Source organism: Triturus cristatus, chromosome 10, assembly GCF_964204655.1.
Source record: "Triturus cristatus chromosome 10, aTriCri1.1, whole genome shotgun sequence".
Lineage (NCBI taxonomy): Eukaryota > Metazoa > Chordata > Amphibia > Caudata > Salamandridae > Triturus > Triturus cristatus.
In genome coordinates, this window is record NC_140593.1 from 449647973 (window position 1) to 449669690 (window position 21718).

The following is a 21718-nucleotide window of genomic DNA, read 5'->3' on the forward strand; positions in this document are numbered from 1 at the left end:
GTTTGGTTTGCCCTGTTCCCATCTTGCACTGGGACAGGTACAGACTAATTTGCATGTAGCCAGGTTCTGAGCTGGGATGGTGCAGTGAGCTAAAAAGCGGTGATGGATTAAAACCATGATCTCTTGACTTGGTAAGAGTATTCTGCATCATTCAGAAACTCTGTCCATCACCACCCCCTTTTTCCCAAATCGATTTTATCCACACTCAGTGTGGGAGGGTATGCTCAGACGTGAGTCCCTTGCTCATTGCACCATCAGGATTCAGGCAAGCCGGGCCGACGAAGGCTGTGATGCCAGAAACCGGTCCCCGGAAGCTTGTTTCCTTCCCAGTAAAAGAATTGGCTTGGTAGTTTGGTTTGCCCTGTTCCCATCTTGCACTGGGACAGGTACAGACTAATTTGCATGTAGCCAGGTTCTGAGCTGGGATGGTGCAGTGAGCTAAAAAACGGTGATGGATTAAAACCATGATCTCTTGACTTGGTAAGAGTATTCTGCATCATTCAGAAACTCTGTCCATCACCACCCCCTTTTTCCCAAATCGATTTTATCCACACTCAGTGTGGGAGGGTATGCTCAGACGTGAGTCCCTTGCTCATTGCACCATCAGTATTCAGGCAAGCCGGGCCGACGAAGGCTGTGATGCCAGAAACCGGTCCCCGGAAGCTTGTTTCCTTCCCAGTATAAGAAATGGCTTGGTAGTTTGGTTTGCCCTGTTCCCATCTTGCACTGGGACAGGTACAGACTAATTTGCATGTAGCCAGGTTCTGAGCTGGGATGGTGCAGTGAGCTAAAAAACGGTGATGGATTAAAACCATGATCTCTTGACTTGGTAAGAGTATTCTGCATCATTCAGAAACTCTGTCCATCACCACCCCCTTTTTCCCAAATCGATTTTATCCACACTCAGTGTGGGAGGGTATGCTCAGACGTGAGTCCCTTGCTCATTGCACCATCAGGATTCAGGCAAGCCGGGCCGACGAAGGCTGTGATGCCAGAAACCGGTCCCCGGAAGCTTGTTTCCTTCCCAGTATAAGAATTGGCTTGGTAGTTTGGTTTGCCCTGTTCCCATCTTGCACTGGGACAGGTACAGACTAATTTGCATGTAGCCAGGTTCTGAGCTGGGATGGTGCAGTGAGCTAAAAAACGGTGATGGATTAAAACCATGATCTCTTGACTTGGTAAGAGTATTCTGCATCATTCAGAAACTCTGTCCATCACCACCCCCTTTTTCCCAAATCGATTTTATCCACACTCAGTGTGGGAGGGTATGCTCAGACGTGAGTCCCTTGCTCATTGCACCATCAGGATTCAGGCAAGCCGGGCCGACGAAGGCTGTGATGCCAGAAACCGGTCCCCGGAAGCTTGTTTCCTTCCCAGTATAAGAATTGGCTTGGTAGTTTGGTTTGCCCTGTTCCCATTTTGCACTGGGACAGGTACAGACTAATTTGCATGTAGCCAGGTTCTGAGCTGGGATGGTGCAGTGAGCTAAAAAAACGGTGATGGATTAAAACCATGATCTCTTGACTTGGTAAGAGTATTCTGCATCATTCAGAAACTCTGTCCATCACCACCCCCTTTTTCCCAAATCGACATCTGGGAAGGGTCCATTGCTAAGGGGGCATTTTAGGGGATCCTTTTATTCGTGAACTCAGTAAACTTTTACCCCTCAAGTTTTCAGCAGGGCAGGTCGTGGAATAGGGCGCTCAACCAGCCAAGATGCCTCAAGATTTGGCAACTTCTACCCTACCAGCGAGGCTCCAGAGGAAATTCAAAAGGATGCTGCACCTACACCACTTCTCAAGGTGACTGTTCAACCTTTCTCAGGGTTCCAATATAGGGTCAGACTGTCAGACTTTTTCCATGACTAGGAGGTTCTCGCATCAGATGCCTGGGTCCTTCAGACGGTAGGAGAGATTTCCATATAGATATTTATGGCTCACTGTATCAACCACACAGACCAAAACGACTTTCCTTTTTCCAATCTCAAGTTGCTCTAGTGGATACAGAGATCACTCAGCTTCTGGATCTCAAGAATGCCTACCTGACTATACCAGTCTTGACTTAAGGTGCCATGGCCACAAAAGCTTTTCCATTAGGACACAGACTAGAGAACAATATGAATGTGACAGACTGATCCTCTGACTCTACATTTAAAGGGTTTTATTTCAAACCAATACAGGACATGGCCTCTCTGGTGGTCAATAAGCTTTGAACTAGCATAATCCTCAAATATAGGTCCTGAAATAGAATGAAAATTTTCTAGCCGTCGTAACGCAAGTTTGAATTCTATTAAAAGACATGGGGGCGAGAATTATCCCTCACCACGATCAGAGAGATCAGTACCCACCCGATGGCAGGCATACCTATATAGAGGAGATCCTTCATATTTGGAGTAGGTACTCAGTTGTTGATACAATTCAGTTGTAATATTTAATTGTAGCACTGTCACATGAGCTATTCGATTGAATAAGTAATACTGTGGATAAGATTTTGACAGGTTCTGTTGAAAAGAAATCTGAGATGATATAGATATACTTAAGGGTTTAGTTCATATCAATATTAGGCGCAGAATCATCCAAAACCAGAATAACGTGCAAGGAGGCGATCCATACTGTCACACGAAGTAAGAGAGGGCATGAGCACAGAGGAACGACATTTGGGGATTATGACTGGCTATGTGCTTCTTGCATCACCTTTTCCCTATGGTGCATGGGAAAGGTAGTTAACATTGTGGAAAGTAAGCTGCTGGAAAATAAAGTGAAGAGCGTTTAAGCATAATCCTCACTTCAGTGTCCTTAATAGAATTGGAACTTTTCATTACGATGGCTAGGAAATGTTCCATTCCTGCAGACTGGAAACATTGCTATAACCCCAAAGACCACATAAGACAGCTAGGCCTGCCATAGTGTAAAAAAAAAACTTTTGAATGCTAGTCACTATGAGGACTTGTTAACATTAAATTTCTACAAGTCTATGCACCCTGAATGGAGGGCGATAGAGCCTACATAGGGCTGACCTACTAATTAAAAGGGAGATTTTGACCTGACAAAAGGGTTTACTTTGACAGGCTGAAGTGCAGTTTTTACACGGTCACATTTAGGCTACACTGGTAGAGCTAAAGCCATGTTTGCACTGCCACTGTAGTGGATGACAACAGATGATACAAGCCATCAACTTCCAGGCATTGGGTACATTTTGCACATTATACTACAGACTTACATGTAAGTTACATATGGCTGTCAGGTGAATAACATGTTCATCATGTTGAAAGGGGGAGCATAGGAAATTACCACTGCTAACCAGTGGTTAAAGTGCAGAATTCTACAGCCAGCAAAACAGTGAAGGCAAAAATAAGGGTCACACCACACAAGATATGTTAATTTCCTGCATTGATCTAATTGGTTTTATTGAATTTTTAAACATACATATTTCTTGCCTTCACTTACTAGATGGTACGGGTATATGGGCGATAGTCGTTTGAGGCCAGTTCTTGGGACATTTCTTTGTTTTTAGCTGGCTCCTTTCTTTGAAGAATGTAGAGACGTTACTTCTCAGATATCAGATGATGGGTAGGTCAGAAAGAGGGCCCAGTCTGATTAATGTACAATAGCTGCAGTTAGTTATCCATCACCAGTAAGTCACACTATCTATGATGCTATCTGCTCAAGTGGGGTGCCCCAGTATTTCCCCAAACAACCATAACAGCTTTTTAAGCCCCAAGGAGTGACAGTGCCAACAATCTGCCTCTCACATAAAAAAAACACAAACAGCCAAAGTGTTATATTCCAGAAACCTGGCACATTTTAAAATGTAGTAAGTGGGGAGAATGATTTCTGAGATTGAAAATGAAGCCAGGTCTGAGAATCAACCTGCAATCCACACACAACACCATAAGCTCAGGGTATTTACCAGTAGACAAAGCAATAACATGGATCAAAACTAACATGTATTGTCAAAAGTCAGAGCAGAAAGCAGAAGGAGGGAAGGGTAAAAACGCAAATAGCCCTCAAGGAAGAGATATGTACCAATGATTTTTTTTTGGGGGGAAAGGTGGGGGGGGGGAGGGAGTTTTATATAGCGCAACTAGACCCGAAGGTATCAGAGCGCTTTACATGAGCACCAGTTGCATTACAGACGGACACATTCACTTTTTTTGTTAGGCACAGGGAGAATTAGTGATTTGCCCAGTTTCACAGGATGTTGAGCATCCCTGCCGAGACTCGAACCCGGTTCCGCAGCTCCGAGGTCGATCGCTCTAGCCGTTAGGCCACAGCCTCTCCCCTAAAGATCCTAGTCCTATTTCAGGGGAATTTTCATTATAGTCATAAGCACTGAACTGTCATGCACGAATGTAGGACCTGGAGCAAGTTTTATAATAGAAAAAGACAAATGCATATCGTACTTTTCATTTTTGAAAACACCATTTTTCAACAAGACGAACACCACATTTTTTGGACAGCCTATTATTGAAGGCTATGTTGTTCAATTTTTCATAAACTTCGTTTGAAGTCTGAGAAAACCACTATTTAAAGAAAACTGACAGGAAAACCCATTCAAAAGCTTAAATTAAAAAATAAATGAGAAAAGGAGTACAAATCAGAGATGCAGACTGTGGCAAGCAGGAACAATGGCACTACTCCATTAAGACAAAGCACTCAGTCTATCCCATCATGCACTGCTAATAAAAGTTAGTAAAGTTCTTTTTTACAGCTCCTTGTGAAAAGATCTTGGGGAACCAAGCTTGGCCTATTTTTGACTTTTTGCTTGGAAAACCTTTCCAAACTTAACCTGAACCAATTCACCTAATGTATTTTGAAACAAAAAGTGCATTCATCTGTTGCCGGTCACTAAATTTTTTTCAAGAGAATGCCATTTCTCTACATGAATAGCCCTTCCTGTGAAGAGGGAAAGTCACACACACAGCTTCACAGTGCCTGTACGGTTTACATCCCAAATTCCCATCGGCCTGAAGATTGTCCGGTTTGCAAAAAAACGTCCAGGAGGAATTTGATGACGGTGAAGATCAGACTTTAAGGACTTCAGGAAGGCCAGCAGTCATGAGTCTGCTTCAGAAACACCAAGGAGCTCCTTCTACCACAGCTGTATCCACCTCTTCAAAAGGTCTACGAGAAAACCATCATCATGTCACTGCACCGTGCTTGTACTGCCAGATTTGTTTTTCTGTTAATTGAAAATGTGCCTGTGTGCATCAGTCTTTTTAAATTCTCTTCAACTTGCAAACTTCAATTCTTGCACTGGTACTTCAAGAGGCCAAGAAGGCACTTTGTTAGATCAGGTGGTGGTCGAGGAGGACACGCTATCGGAGACAAGGGGGTAAACAGCCTTGGATCCAGTATCTGCATTTAGGAAACCACACTCTTCTGAAATCTCATCCCACAGGTGTGTATAAACTGCAAGGCAATTTCTCAATACTGTCAGAATATTCTCTTTTTGTTTCTGCTAAGAGTCTATTCCTGTGGATATGATTCTTTTAATTTCAACAGAGCTCACAACATAGTAGTCCTGTCCCAAGATGATACTCAACTCATCCTATCTCTATTGAACGAAACAAGCACATGGGACAGATTTACAGCTTGCCTGCCCAAGATCGACCGATGGATGAAAGACAACTGCCTGAAGCTCAACTCAGGAAAATACAGAAGTGATCATCTTTGAAAAACAGACCTCGATGTGGACTCTACCTGGCGGCCACCAAACCATGGGGATACACCCATACAAAACACAAAAGGAAGAAACCTAGGGACCTTAATTGACAACTAACTGGACATGTGAACTCAGATCAGCACAGTAACCGGTGTCGTGCTTCCAACTGTTGAAAATACTAAAAAGAATTTTCAGGTGGTTCCCACCCGACACCAAGCAGATGGTCATACAAGGGTTCAATCAGCAGCAGACAATCCTACTGCAACAGCCTCCACACTGAAGTTCCTAACTACCTAACCAGCAGACTTCAAACAACCCAGAACACAGCAGCCCGCCTCAGTCTAAACATCCCTTGTCGAGAACACATCATGCCTCACCTCACAACACTACATTACACTAGTTACCAATCTACAACAGAATCACAATTCAGCTTCTCACCCTCACATTCAAGGCACTCCACAAGACTGGACCAGGTTACCTCAACAGTAGAATCAATTTGCACCTCCCTAAAAAGCACCTCAAGTCAACAGGACTAGCCCTCGCACAGGTCCCATGAATACACAAGAGCAGAAGCAGGGGCCAGGCATTCTCATACATCGTACCTAAAACATGGAACGACCTCCCTCTCCACATAAGGAACTTTTCCTCCCTCTTTGATTTCAGCAAAAAGCTTAAGACCTGGCTCTTCAACTAGATTCATGGAATCCAGAACCAAACCTCCTCAGTGCCAGGATACCCTCACGGGTTATGACGCGCTATAAAAACACAACAGCGTAGCATCATAAGCATTGCAATATTTCATACACTGTTTCAATAAATAAAACATTAATTTGTCATTCAACATAATTCAATATAGGGATAGCAATCCTGCAAGAAACTGCAAAACACAGCCAAAGTCACAAACAAAATTATCACACAAACAAGTTAAGAAAATGAAAAGGGATAGTAAACATTGTTGGTGGTCAATCTCAAAATAGCAGGAAGGATCATTACAACAACGGTGATTAGCTGCGTTAACAATCACAAGTTGGGCTATTTAACAATGATGCATTGAGCATGGAAATCAAAAGATTGTGTTTAGAGCAAAAATAAATATATGAGAAAACCACAGTTAATGATTCTAAGAATGCGTTATGCCATAACTTTGAGGATGCACCCTCCTCAGGGTAAGAAAGTGAAGGCAAATCAATTAAAGATGCTACCGGAGTTGGGGCTCTCAGAGGAGACGTAAATGGCCTGGATAAGAAGCTCATTGCCCAGTATTGTAGAGAACTGGATCTAACAATAAAATGGGTAGCCTTTTTTTCACAAATTATATTTTTGAAAATGATAAGACAACAGAGCCCCCTCTCAAAGAAAGTAAAAAGTAAAAATGTCCACTAGATGCACAGTGGCAAAAATGTATCCCAACAAATGTGACATTAGTATACTTAGGCTGACAAAAACGTAATCACTAAAAATGGTAGAAATGAATCTTACACAGAAAGAACTTAAACAAGCACAGAACTCTAAGAAAACAAACAGAAATATTTCACAGGAGATCAAGGTGGAACCATGCACAGAGTCTGTAGTACCAATGCTGTTGGCAGGATGTCCCTCAGTTTAATCTTCAAAGTGATACAGGGAAGTTTCTTGTAAAGGAGGTATCCAATAGGGAAAAGGCAATGACTAGGACTAAATGTGCACTGACCCGTAAAGACCATAATTTTACATTCTAATCTGTCAGATAATTTATGACAATTATCAACTTGGGAAAAGAGCAATGGCTAAATATAGTTGGAACTCAATGGGGGATTTTTGAATAGACTACATGGGAGGCCTAGTAACTTTAAAGACAGGAGTAATTCTAAAAAAAAAAAAATTTAAATCCCCATAAGGTTGCTGGACTGCATACAACCTTTTCACTAAACACACTGATAAGTGTTTATTCGATTGATTTATTTGATTATCTGTGATTTAATTCCCTTGCAGGAGACTTGGGTTCATGAATGATTGTTCATTCAAGGCCTTTATTATGCATGAGGTTCAGTCTAACTATTGGTTCCTACGTGCCAGAAAGGGGGGGGAGAGGGCTTACTACTATAGGGAAGGTTGCTAGCAGCTGCTCTGCGAGCTCTATTAATGGAAATAATGATTTCAAACTAGTAAACTAAATAAACATTAGATCTACGCATCTGTTGATACTAGTATTACACGCGGATGTGGTTCTTCTACCAGTGAAGGATACAAAGGGATTTAATTCCCGCTTAATTAATCCATATAATAAAATAGTTGCTGGAAGAACATGCAAAACTACCAAATACAACAACAGGTCATTCAACTGTCACTTGTTAGTGAAAACAGACTGATTCATATTTCTGTAATCCATAGGGGCCTCCTTCTAGTAGCATAGGACAAGATTAAGGTTATTCAGAAGGGAAAGTGGCATTTTAACCATTCCACATAACTGCAACAGGATCTAGCACAGTATTTTATTATATAAATTGATAAATTAGACAGCGACCGTTAGCCACAGCAATTTTGTTACAATTATTTTGTTTAATATTCAACTCCTACACAGAGAACAGGATTAATTATTCAGGATCATAAAAATAGGGACGTTAAGGGGGTCACTACACATTTAACAGTATGACTAGTAAGACATTAATAATATTGTAATATTTGAGTGTTAAGATGGGGAAAATCTGTAATGCAATTGTAAGATAGTTCTTCTAGCTAAGGGGGATATTATAAACATATGGGACAGGGCCTAATCAATCCTAGTAAAATCATGCTTATAATAAAGGCAAGAAAACACTATTGCATCCTGTTCATATCTGAATAAAGTTCTTAAAAATACTGCGAACAAAACAATGGAGGGCTCGCTATGAAAACTGAATTCTTTTTTGCCACCTAAAAATAATCTGGAAAGTAGATGACTGGCCATATGTGAAATATGTAAACACAAGGACAAAAAAGGCCTTTTGGTGAGTCGCTGCAGATGGAGACTTAGCAAGGGAAGACAATACAATAAGTGAAGAGGAATGTGTGCTTAAATAAGTGAACTAGATAGTGGTTATACAAGTCAATCCTTTTTTTTAATCCTGTGAAGGAAACAACTGGTTGAGAGTCACCACACAGGACAATGAGGATTTAAAAATACAGCCTTAAAAAATTCTAGACCACAAACAACAAATTAACTTGCTATACATTTTGTCAGTTATTGTAGACAATCCTTAACAGCATTTCAGAGGTGGAATTTCTCTGAAAGTACTCTCTGCTGTTGCTTCTCTGGAAGTACTTTAGTATTTATTTTACAAAATGAGTTTAGACCAGAAACTAAACATTTTAAATTCATTTAAGTGCTTGAAAAATATAAACTCTTTTCTAAGCATTATCAGGGCAGGCTAAGTAGTGACCAGATTCTATGCTGAACTCTAGTTGGCTTTTGTTCTAAACATAGTAAGAATGATTGTTTAAATATACCTAAGACTTTACTTGACAAGGAGTTGAGACATAATAAGAGCATTTTTTACTGCTGTTAGACAGACTTTAGCAATACATTCAACATGGTTGATAGGGATATATTTAGGCCAAAATCTTGGCAATTAAAATTAATACAGCCTGAATATACTGAATCCAGAAATAACAATCAACATTGGTTCTAGAACAAATTAGCCATAACACTTTATTAACATAATGTATGCCAATTGCACTCGATCTAAGACAAGGCTTCATCCTGACCTTTACTCTTTTTAATATACATCTAGCAGATAGTTTTACTTCAATTTAGAAGGTGGCGTGCTTTCCTCCAAAGTTAAGTGTGATTGACATTTCCACTGATCGTTATGCTGATAAGTGAAATGGAAAAGACTGCTAAAACCATCCGGTGGTCAAATACTTTTAGGGAGAAAGAGTAGTGACAATTGATCAAGGATGCATCTTGCAAAAACCAGAGAAATGAGGTTTGGAAAGTTGCCACACCTTTTTAATTGGAAAGTAGGGGGTCCCCTTTTAGAGATAGGGAAGGCATGTTGATACTTTGCCATCATAAAATTCTCTAGTATGTCTAGAAAACTGCAGCTGGATTTCTTAAAACAGAAATGTGTTAATGAAATCTAAGAATCACGCAATGCTACGTGAACCATGGCACAGGATAGTATCCTAGGATTCTAAAAAGCTTAAACACCAAATTTATTTCAGTTATTTCTCTGTAATTTATCATTTAAGAAAATCTTATGCTGGACAACAGGGAGGGCAATAGCCACTTTGGTTTTTTTTTTAGCTTAAAACAAAGTATTACCAGTGCACTTTATGACTCATCAGGAAGATGTTCTAATCTACAATTACAGCTTCCCCAACAGGAAACCAGTTGGCCACTTTCCACTTTGATCAGTGGGGCACAACTCAACCCCCTAAAGCTCGATCAAGACGGAAAGGGTACAATCAGAAAGGGAAATATGTCTCCTTTCCAACAATACCTCTCTCCAGTGGATCCAAGCTTGGATGTCACAGTAGAAGGGGTATTCCCTAGATATATGGATATAATTTTAATTTACCCACGGATCGGGCAGCAGCACCAACTGTAAAGGTCTCAACAGGCTTTTTGCCCCCCTTGGGCGGCAGATTGGGAGATTTAGGCACATTCTGTCCACGGGTTTGGGTTTGGGGGGGGGGGGTGAACGGGACCACACTGGATGCCAGAGACATTTTTTTAATGGGCTGGGGTGGCCAATCCTTATGTTCCCTTGTGGGAAGAATACTGGGGGAAAGGGGCTAAAAAGCCCTGTGGATGCCTGCAAGAATGGGCCAACCCATCCCAACATCAGTCCACACACCCACCCTATAGCAGAAACACTCTTTCTGTCCCCGGAGTCTACAGCATCCCCATGGCAATCAAGAGTAAATTTTGACCATTTTTGTTAAAGTTTTGACATATGGCCCACAGAGAATGGTATTCACCTTCTACCTGCCACTCTGCCTCCTCCAGGTGGCAAAAAGACTGTCTGGTGCCCATGGGTGGGGAGTTTGAGGGTGCACTGGTAAGACTGACAAACCCCACACTTCATTCTGTCCCAACACTTTTCCTGGTGGGTTTTCGGACCCCCCTTGATGTCAGATAGATGGGGGAAAAAACCAATCTGCCAACCCATCAGACTATTACGAAAAAACGGAGAAAAGGAATGGGGTGTGGTGCTGGACCGTCTTAGAATTGGTCCTCACCCATCACAGCAGTATTTCTGGCCTAGGGTCAATAATACTAGGGGGCAGTGCCTTCTCCCTTACATGCCAGCACATAAGTCAAAACAACACCCAAAGGAATTCCAATCACAATAAAAAAAGCTCACTTGCAGCAGTGAATGGCTGCACAACACAACTGGCCAGAACAGCAGCTCAAAACTGCTCAAAGCCAACCCCTATGGTTGCCTGTTGATCTCCCTGGACTTCCGGGGCATCCAATGAGGCCACAAGCCACACCAGGGTTGCCTTCTCTAGCGGTCTAGCCACCACTAGCCCTGTGGAGCAGCACTCACCTCTAATGCACTCAAACGCCTCCAAGACACCACACAGATGCTGCATAGGGGAACAAGCACACCCAGCTGCCTCTGCAGCAATTCCAGAGCTCAACTGACAGTTGACAGACGATCAGGTCAGACCAAGCCAAGCTGGGCCAAGCCAAACCTGGTAGCAAAACATGATCCACCAAACTGACACTCCACAAGCAGCCAGCCTGCAGCTCGGCCCTTCCTGTAAGTCAACCTTCACGTTCTCTCGTTAGCATCCCATGTCTCTCATCATAGCACTTGCACATCACATTTTTGTAAAAATAGAATTTAAGATGCTAGGACAAACATTTCCCCATTTTAGCTCCAGCTTCAAACTAACAGTATGCTACTCACATATGGTTTTGGTATACAAGTCAGATTCAGGACATATCCAACTGCTTCCAAAGTAGACAATCAAAGTATTGTTAAATGAGGTAAAATAAATATTTTGTATTAAAAGTGCTTAGAAATGGCAAAAATTGGCTTTAGGAGCTAGCTAAAAACAATTTATTGTGAGAACTCAAAGACATACATCTTATGCTAAAACAGTGCTGCAATGCGAACTATCGGATGCATGAGTGTTACTGTGTGTGCACTGCAAGACTGAGGTCAGTAAAAACTCTTTGTTCACATGGGCACTTCTGCAACTCTCTTCCAAGTACAAACACACCAGTCTCAGGCAGAAAAATGGGCCAGTGTATTGAATGCTCTCCACTGAGATAGCCTATGATCTGCTGGACACGACCTGCAAATTCTGGCATAGCGAACTAAGGCCTTACCATCATTGCTAAAAAGAAGGTGTCATTATTTCTTTACAAAGCACTCTCAAACTGCATACCAAAAACATGAGCAGGGCGAAAGCAGTCTTGTGTTGCTTGTGTTCCGGTTCAGGGAGGATATGGGCAGGCACTTTGGGCTAGATTGTTCTGACTGGAGCACGGTCAAGACTGATTTGCATTTAGCTGGGTCCAAGCTGAGTTGGCATGGCGGACGAAAGAACCATGGGTTATGCTAACCCATGCGATTTTCAGTCGCATGCATTACTCCCTCATATGTCCTCCTCCTCCCAGTCCTTACAATGTGAGGCAGTCCTGCACGACAGTCCTATTCAAAACGCTTGTGTTTTCTTTATTTCCATTATATAAGCCCCTCCCACCGCCATGCCTGTTTTTTTTCCTGTCCGACACAGGGGTCGGAGCATTGGTGTTTACTGATCCATATGTGCTCATGTGGCTGCCGTTTCGTGCAGCGGGACTCTGGTACAGTGAGGTTTTTTTTTGGTGCTATATTTGTTCGATTTGGCGCAGACCTCACCTGTGTGCCGGTCGGTCGCATCCCTGCTCCGTTAACTGAACACGTTCCCAGTGCATGTGCATGGCTGGGAGCTATCATATGCGTTCTGTTTGCGGGTCGTTCCGGTGCTGAGTTTTTCCAGCAGCAACAGGCTCCCGCGGCCATGGTCTTGGTTTCTGTGGCTGTGAGGGAGGCAGTGGAGCTGTCCTTTTTGGCCATTCAAGTCTTGTGTGAGTTGAGACTTGGTTGCTTGGAGGCAGTATTTAAGGGGAGTTGCTGGACACTTCTTTTGTTTGTTCTGTGGGTTCCTGTATGGTATTTGTTTTTCCTGCTTCTGCCATAGGGGATGAGGATTCCTCTCCGGTGTCTGCAAAATCTATGTCCAAGAGGAATAAAGTACAGGACCTGCAGGAGGATGACCTGTTGCAAATTTCCAGGTTCAATTTGCAGGAATTGATTATTTCTGCTGTGCCGGCTGCGCTGCTTGAGCCTTCTGCAAAAACATCTAAGGTGGATAAGGAAATAGACAATTCAACAAGGAGAAGTATATCCAGGGGAAGTTTTTTTCGGACATGTTGATTGATATTTGTGAGGTGCTGGGCTTTGATCGTAAATCCTTGGCAGATGGTGGTTTTTACTCCCAGTATAGTACCTTTCGGTGGTGGATGACCTGCCCTTTCATGATGCTATTAAGGACATTCTGGCTAAGGAATGGCTGGAGGTCGACGAGCAGGGGATTCCTCGCTTTTTGGGGAAAAGGTATCGCCTGGCGGAGTTTGATTCCCAGTTTCCTCAAGTTCCTAAAGTCAATTCTACTTTGTCCTCCATGGCTTCTTCTTTGTCTTCGGAGGAGGCTTCCCTTGCTGACCCGGTTGAGCGGAAGGTGCAGTCCGCTCTGAAGCGTTCTTATGCTTCTTCTCATTTTGGGGTTTGGGCTTGCACTTTCTCTGCCTAGGCCTCCAAGGTCCTTATCAAGGATTTTGAGAAGTTGTTTGACTGTCTTCAGGATCAGAGGAATCCCTGTCCTATCTTGGCGCAGATGGAGGCCTTGGCTCAGTTTCTGACCGATGTGACTTTTGATACCCTGTGTGCCTTCTTTTCTGCTGCCAGGGCAGCTGGTAGGAGGACTCTTTGGACAAAATCTTAGCGTTTTGACGCTGCTCAGAAGGCCCGGATTCATAAACTGCCTTTTAATGCTCTCCGGCTTTTTGATGACGATTTGAACACGATGGTGCAGTGGTCTGCGGAGAAGTTGTTGAAGCCTTTTCAGAGTGTCCAGAAGAAGTCCTTTTTCCATAAGCAAGGGTTTCATGGTGCTCAATCTTCTTCTCAGCACTTTCGTGGACGGGCCTGTGGATGGGGGGGCTACGTCCCATTATAAATCCCAGCCTCAGCAGCGGCTGGGCAAAAGTGACTATGACAATTTGGGGGCTCGGCTACGTTTGTTCCAGGATCATTGGTCAAGTCTGATTTCCGACCAGTGGGTCCTGTTGGTCATCGATCAGGATTACCAGATTCTGTTCCAGGGACCTCCTCTTTGGACTGTTTTCAGGTAACCCCGTTGTCAAGAGACCTCGTGAAAAGATCTGCAATGTTGTCAGGTGTGGTCCTGTTGCTGGCAAAGTGCTCTCTTCTCCTGGTTCCGGAGGCAGAATGGGGCAAGGGGTTCTGTTCCACTCTCTTCCTGGTCCCAAAACCAGATGGTTTATTTTGCCCGATTTTGAATCTCAAGGCTTTGAACAAATTGGTGCGGCTGGATCATTTTTAGATGGTCACCTTACAGTCTGTCATTCCCCTCGTCCAAAAGGGCAATTTTTTGGCTTCTCTGGCTTTAGAAGACACTTATTTTCACATTCCTGCCCACCCTGGAAGCCAGCGGTTCCTGAGGTTTGCAGTGAACGGGGTCCATTACTAGTTTTGGGTATTGCCTTTCGACCTCTCTACTGCTCCCTGGACTTTTACCAAGGTATTGGCTCGTGCTGTGGGGGGTTTGCAGCTTCAGGGTTTCTCTGTGTTACCCTATATTGATGACTGTTTGATCTCTGCTTCCTCCCTTCCTAAAGCTCTTCTGCAGTGGAGGGGACTATGGCCATGTTCCAGGGTCTGGGGTTCAAGTTGAATCTGGCGAAGTCTCATCTGGCCCCTGTTCAGAGACTTCAGTTTATCGGGGGATTTTGACACCTTGTTGGGGTGGTGTTTCTCCCGCCTGCTTGGATCTCTATCCAACAGCTTCTTCTACGGGACCTGCTGAGTCGCCCATCTGCCCCGGCTCTGGATTGGTTGTGGGTCTAGGGGTTGACGGCTGCAAACATGGCTGTGGTTCCTTTGGCTCGCCTGCACCTCAAGCCCGCTCTGGGGCTGCAGTTGAATCGTGTGGATCTTGCAACACCGGACGAAGTTTCCTGGAGAGTGCCGTGACGCAGAATCTCATCTTTCCGAGCTGGTTTTCCCCTTTGGCTGTGTTGGGCCCTCCTGAACCCGCAACTGCCATTCCCTTACGGATCCGAGCCTGCGCTGACTTTTCCCCTTACTTTCGATGCCCGGCGAGGGATCAACGACACCCTGCTGTTCCTCCTTCAAATTTTGGTGACTTTGCCTTCCCATTCAGGGGTAGGTGTTTTCTCTGACTTTTCAGCCGGTTGCATGCATTGCCCCCCATTTTGTTGTGCGTTATTACCTGCATGACCTGGACCCTCCATCTTGCGGCTGCAACGGACACTCTGATTGATCCTCACTGTTGGTCAGCGCCTTCCTTCCAACACCACCTAAACACCTGGCTGAACGATGGCAAGAATTTCCTGCTCTGTAAATATGGAATATATAATTGTCCAAGCCTAATCGCTGTTAAAATATAATCGAGGGAATTTGCAATATATATAACTAACCACTAGTATATGTAGTAGACCACTGTACTTACTACCACTCCTATGTGATTTTTGAGTTTATCTGTTTGTATCTCCTCGAGTGACTTTACAACTTGTACATTTGCAATTTTTTTGGGTTTATATCTCTTATGTAACTCTTGTAATCCAAAGTCCTTATGTAACGCAACTGGTTATTTTGTAAAGCGCTCTGACACCTTCGGGTAATGTTCGCGCTATATAAAATCACATTAAATAAATAAATAGATAGATAAAACTTCAAAAGTGTCAGCCTGTAAAACTAAACAGAAAAAAACAATGAACGTTAACGGCGGGGCAAAGACTTCTGGAAAGGCATCCACCTAAGAGCGGCGTGTATTACGAGGCCAACTCTTGGTGTCTGAAAATGTATATATTGACAATGTTGCTGACATACAGGTGACAGTGCTCCTTCTCTACTAGCAACTAACTGTCTGTGAACGTTATATTCGTGCTCGCGCAAACGTCACCTCAGCAGCGCGCACGAGCGCGCGCGCCCTGGCACAGAAATAATTTGTAGTGCAGACTAGGCCGAAAACAAAATGGCGAATGTACGGTGGATCACATGACTTCATGGTTTTCACCCCTCCCCCAAGTCCTACCGACTGACAGCGCCGAGCACGGGGGTATAAACGGGCTGCACCGTCTTATGCACACAAACCCCATCTTAGTGTGCACTTAGACTGACCACGGCGAAAGCTCGTGATCGAAGCCGTGCACTGCACGACGGCCATTTTGTAGAAGCTCACGCAGACAGGGAGGCAGCCTAACTCACAGCACGGAAATAATTATATAATTCAAACGTACCGACTCCTCTTCCTTTTCCATCCCCGTCGGCATCTGCGGTACTGCGCGGTTGATGGACGCATATTCGTGTAGATCAGGAAGGTCCTCGCAGCGGAAGATGGGTAGAGGCTTGGACGCGTCCAGCGCCCGTGCTCGAAACGACAATTTACTCATTGTTTTTAAATAAAGATCTGCGCTCTTTCTCGGCGCCGCCCGTGACCGCTCTCATGGACACATCTTATTATATTCCTCACTTTCCATGGACAGTTTCGGGTTACACAGACCAGAGCTTCAGATTTGGAAAACTCCGGTCTTTTTTTGGGGGGGGGGGGTCTCCCCCCGCTTCGGTTTCTCTCAGTCTCTTCAATACGCCATTGCCAACATGGCGGACATTAAAACGCTACTGTGCGCGTTTTCAGCCAACCCCGGCACCAAACAGCCATTCCCACACTGCATCGCGCACGTGCGCGGGCACAAAAGCAGTACACTGCAGCTGCGGCACGCGATCCCGAGAGCCTGGATAAGGGACGGCCACGCGCACAGTGCAAGATTCGACGGGTTTAGCAATAACACAGCGTGGAGCCGTCGCCCCAGGGCATGGCGTCAGGGAGGGAGGGGTGGAAGCATTTAGCATCCACAAGAAGACTTCCAGGGTCACGTGTTATTACTGTTGGCGAAGCTACGCTGCTGTTGCAGGTTCATCTACTCAAAATGAAACCGCTTCAACGTGTTTCCTAACTATAAACCACCTTGATAGCTGGTCTCTTCTGCAAAGACCTCATCTGCAGTTAAGACTTTCACAGCCTTCAATCCACAACCATTAGTCCAAACATGTATGATAGTGAGATAATAAAATGACTGACTGCATTTTGCAACTCCCTTTCCTCCCCAAAAACAGAGTATTCAACTCGAGATTGCACTATTTTCCAACATACACCCATATTAAAAGCAATATATGTTCCTGTCCAAAATGTCATACAAGCCACGGGACAAAAACACCCCACGTTTTCTAATATATTACATAGTGTAATTTGTCTTTTTCATAATTCGTTTTGGTACTTTATCTGAATGCAACTGCCACGTAATAGACCAGCATGTGAAATACGGTTGCAAATAACGACTCCACGTATTATTACGATGTGGGTTTTATTTGCCAAAATATATTTTTTTAATGTATTTTACTGGCTTTTAGAATATGTAATATATGTACACGAAAGTATCTCTACTGAAAATAAGGGTCATCGTAGCGTATTGACAGCATGTAAAAGAAAGCACAGACATATGGTACCTACGTAGGTACGATTTCTTGTGCATACCAAGAATAATAAATGGTAACATGACAACCTTCCCTCAGACTCAGAACTTCGGATTTTCGAATGACACTGGAAATCATATAAGGTACATTAACAAAGTAGGTCGCACACTGCTCGTCATACCCGCAAATAGCCCCATAGAACTCTGGATAATGTAGCAGCAACGGTGAGTACGCCTATGCCACGAGTATGTCACTATAATGCCATCCCTGGACACGTGTTTCGAGGTAATTGCCTCTCGTCAGCAGGGAGCAGGTAGGTATGTGGGGTGCCAAGTAGACTGCCAAAATATTAAAGGTAAAATACCTCTACCGGCGCGCAGGTGCGGAACCAAGGCTCGTCAGCCCAAATCGCTCGAGAGAGCTTAAATACATTAACAAAGTAGGTCGCACACTGCTCGTCATATCCGCAAATAGCCCCATAGAACTCTGGATAATGTAGTAGCAACAGTGAGTACGCCTATGCCACGAGTATGTCACTATAATGCCATCCCTGGACACGTGTTTCGAGGTAATTGCCTCTCGTCAGCAGGGAGCAGGTAGGTATGTGGGGTGCCAAGTAGACTGCCAAAATATTAAATGTAAAATACCTCTACCGGCGCGCAGGTGCGGAACCAAGGCGAGTCAGCCCAAATCGCTCGAGAGAGCTTAAATACATTAACAAAGTAGGTCGCACACTGCTCGTCATACCCGCAAATAGCCCCATAGAACTCTGGATAATGTAGTAGCAACGGTGAGTACGCCTATGCCACGAGTATGTCACTATAATGCCATCCCTGGACACGTGTTTCGAGGTAATTGCCTCTCGTCAGCAGGGAGCAGGTAGGTATGTGGGGTGCCAAGTAGACTGCCAAAATATTAAAGGTAAAATACCTCTACCGGCGCGCAGGTGCGGAACCAAGGCTCGTCAGCCCAAATCGCTCGAGAGAGCTTAAATACATTAACAAAGTAGGTCGCACACTGCTCGTCATACCCGCAAATAGCCCCATAGAACTCTGGATTTAGTTATTTAGTGGCTCCTTGAGCCGGGAGAGCCGACGGGCTCTAGGTTACGCACCTGCGTTGCTACGAGAGGTACATACCTGATAATGATTTTAGCAGCCTACACAGCAACCCTGCACTCTTTCCTACTCCCTGCTAACGAGAGGCAACAACCTCGAAACACGTGTCCAGGGATGGCTAACGCTATTCACACTTGCACTCACGACACGAGCATAGGTGTACTCGCCGACGCTGACTACAGGGACCACAGTTCTTTGGGGTAACACGCAGGTAGGTCAGCAGTGTGCGACCATTTTGGATTTAGTTATTTAGTGGCTCCTTGAGCCGGGAGAGCCGACGGGCTCTAGGTTACGCACCTGCGTTGCTACGAGAGGTACATACCTGATAATGATTTTAGCAGCCTACACAGCAACCCTGCACTCTTTCCTACTCCCTGCTGACGAGAGGCAACAACCTCGAAACACGTGTCCAGGGATGGCTAACGCTATTCACACTTGCACTCACGACACGAGCATAGGTGTACTCGCCGACGCTGACTACAGGGACCACAGTTCTTTGGGGTAACACGCAGGTAGGTCAGCAGTGTGCGACCATTTTGGATTTAGTCATATAAGGTACTTCTTTCGACATTGTTCCCCATCTCTGCTTTTACATGATGTATCCAACCTCATTAATCGTTTAGGTCCAGGGATGTTCTGACCGTCTCCTCCAGGTCACTTTTACTCATGCTATTGTTCAAAGGTATCATCAATGGAATTCGTAGAGCCAATACATTTAAATTTGTAAAACAAAAAAAAAGCAAACCAAACTGTCTCAGGGCTGTTCTCCAATCTGATGTGGAGATATCAGGGTATTCGAATAGGAGAAAGTATGGGTCCAAAGGCCGACCTGTGGGGGCAGTGTATCCTGATGCGCTAACTAAGAATAGCTGACCGGTGAGGGCATGAGAGGTGGGATGGGGCACGGCCTCCCACGTTGCATGGTTCCGCAACCTTGTGATGAGCCATATTTTCCTCAAGAGATACAGCCAATCATCACTTCTAATGTGCACCATCCTCCTCATCTGTATCACCAGGAGGGTAATCAATGGCTTCCTCGGCTGGCACGTCGTGTCCGTCTATATCTTCCTTTGTATCCTCCTCTGGGTGTTCCCAGTACTCTAGCACTTCCGGCCGCATCCCCACAATTGGGTGTCATTGCACACCACAGGCATGTTCTCAGATCAGGGTTCTCTCTTCTGCTCTAGCCCAAACATTATCATCCTTCAACCAAGTCGCAGCCGCTGGTCCCACCCTGGAATTTCACGTCACTGCGATGCATCTCTTGACCAAAGCCAGTGTCAGATCTCTGAATTTAGTGCCCACTTTCCGTGTCCAAGGACTAGCAAACAACCACAGTAGCAGATGGGTACAGCTCCAATTCATTTGACAAAAATCTGCGTCTAGGAATGTAAATCTGGGGCAGGTTCGTGGCTCCCCACCATACATGACCTGCAGTCTGTGGGGTGTGAAATGGGTCATGAGGACATCATTAAATTGGGTATATTTTAGCCTCATGCTCCTGGAGACTTTTTTTAGGGTATGCCAAGATTTTACACCTGAGTTCCCGCCCCAACAGTGTCCCCCATCTATCATGGATTGCCACCAGCGGTTTCCAAACCATTCCATCAGGTGTCGTGCAGCTAGCAGTTGTAGCACTCACCAGATCATTTTTTTGCAGTATTTTCTCCACTGCACAATGTGAGATAGCTTTCATTAGGATCTATGATGACAATATGTTTGGAACACGGTTTACTACAGAGTCCATTCTACACAGTTTTTTTTTGTTGGCTTTTTCCAGTTTCAACTTCCAACCTGCAAGATCCTCCAACTTCACGTCCACTGCTTTCACCACCAGCTCAGTTATGCCAGTTTCATCATTTAATATCTGCAAGGGGGTAGTGAATGACTTCAGCATGCTTTTCACCCCCTTTGTAAACTCAAGCTCCTATCCAAGTCCTCATCTTGAGCGTTACTACTGCTCTGCCTAGACCTATGTTTAAAAAAGTACATTATTAACTGCTTCCCAGGATTAGGGCGGGGGAGGGGGGGCGGGCTATGATATTTTCACAATTTAACCGCCTCAAGATGAAAGATGGCCCAATAAGTTCCAGTCGTTAATATACACTTTGCACCTGTTGCCTCCTCTTCTTTTTCAGAACATCTGCATGTATTTTATCTCGTTTTTTTCTCCCCACCCCACGGGTTGCTTCTTTCCCCACCCTCCGTGTTGCTCCCACAACATCTTTTCTCGCCATTGCTTCTCCTTCTGACTCCTCATCGTTGCAGCTCCATACCTGTGTCCTTGATGTTGCTCCCACCCATGCTTAATAAACAAAAAAGTGCCACATCATTTTATAGGTGTGTGTACGTGTGCTGGGCACACCTGTTGTATGACGTGGCCAGCCGCGCCATAGACTTTTTTTTCCTATTTAGCCATGCTGAACAGCATCAGGGATGCTGTCCACCATGGCTATAGAACACTGATAAAGCAATGGGTCTTAACGATGAGACCTATTGACTTTGCTAATGGTTGTTAGATTATTGCCATCTCCCAGACTTAGGGGAAAGGGGTAGAATGGAAACAATACTCTGTTTATTCTGCCTCAGCCCTTACTCCAGTAAGCTGTGGGTAGAACTCCAGAATCAGCAATTGTTACTTGCATTAGAATTGTAATGTCTGTAACTGTAACTAACCACTAGAGACTCTGCTTATGGCTGCTATCCCCACAAACTAAACAAGCATTTGCAATGCAATAGGTCTTGCATTTACGCGAGTTTGAGCTAATGAAATTGCAAATAATGCCTTTTATTTTTGTTTTCGTTTTTAAAACATAAATAAAAGGCATTGTCATTTACAATGCCAATAGCTTAAACTCGCGTAAATGCGAGACCTATTGCATTGCAAATGCTTGTTTTAAATGCGGCGAAGGCTCTGCCTCCCAAGAGGCAATGGGTATCCGAGTCACCGGTCCCACAATTATGGCCATAAAAACACTTTACTCTGCTGGTCAGCCTCCGTGGTTTATGCTATGCTATTTCTTTCATGATTGGCAGTTAGAAGGAAATGTATTCAACCAGAATCAGTGCCCAAATGGTTAAATCTATCCAACGAAATGCAAATTTCTTAAAATAGCCCCTGCAAGCAGTAATAGGGTTATGATTTGTAAGTTGCAGCCGCTGATCCAATAAGCAGTG

General features: G+C 44.3%; 1 protein-coding gene across 2 annotated transcripts in view; it reads right to left on the minus strand.

The window, feature by feature from the left end:
- EPC1 (enhancer of polycomb 1) overlaps positions 1–21718 on the minus strand; it is a 1219015-nt gene that overhangs the window by 1090407 nt on the left and 106890 nt on the right. The window contains exon 1 of one of the 2 annotated variants that reach the window (XM_085631851.1): positions 16190–16754. The exons of the other annotated variant lie outside the window; for it this stretch is intronic. Coding sequence (XP_085487977.1) covers positions 16190–16342 — 153 coding nt within the window. The 5' untranslated portion in view covers positions 16343–16754. Of the gene's footprint in view, positions 1–16189; positions 16755–21718 lie in introns of those variants that run through there. 2 annotated transcript variants of the gene reach the window in all.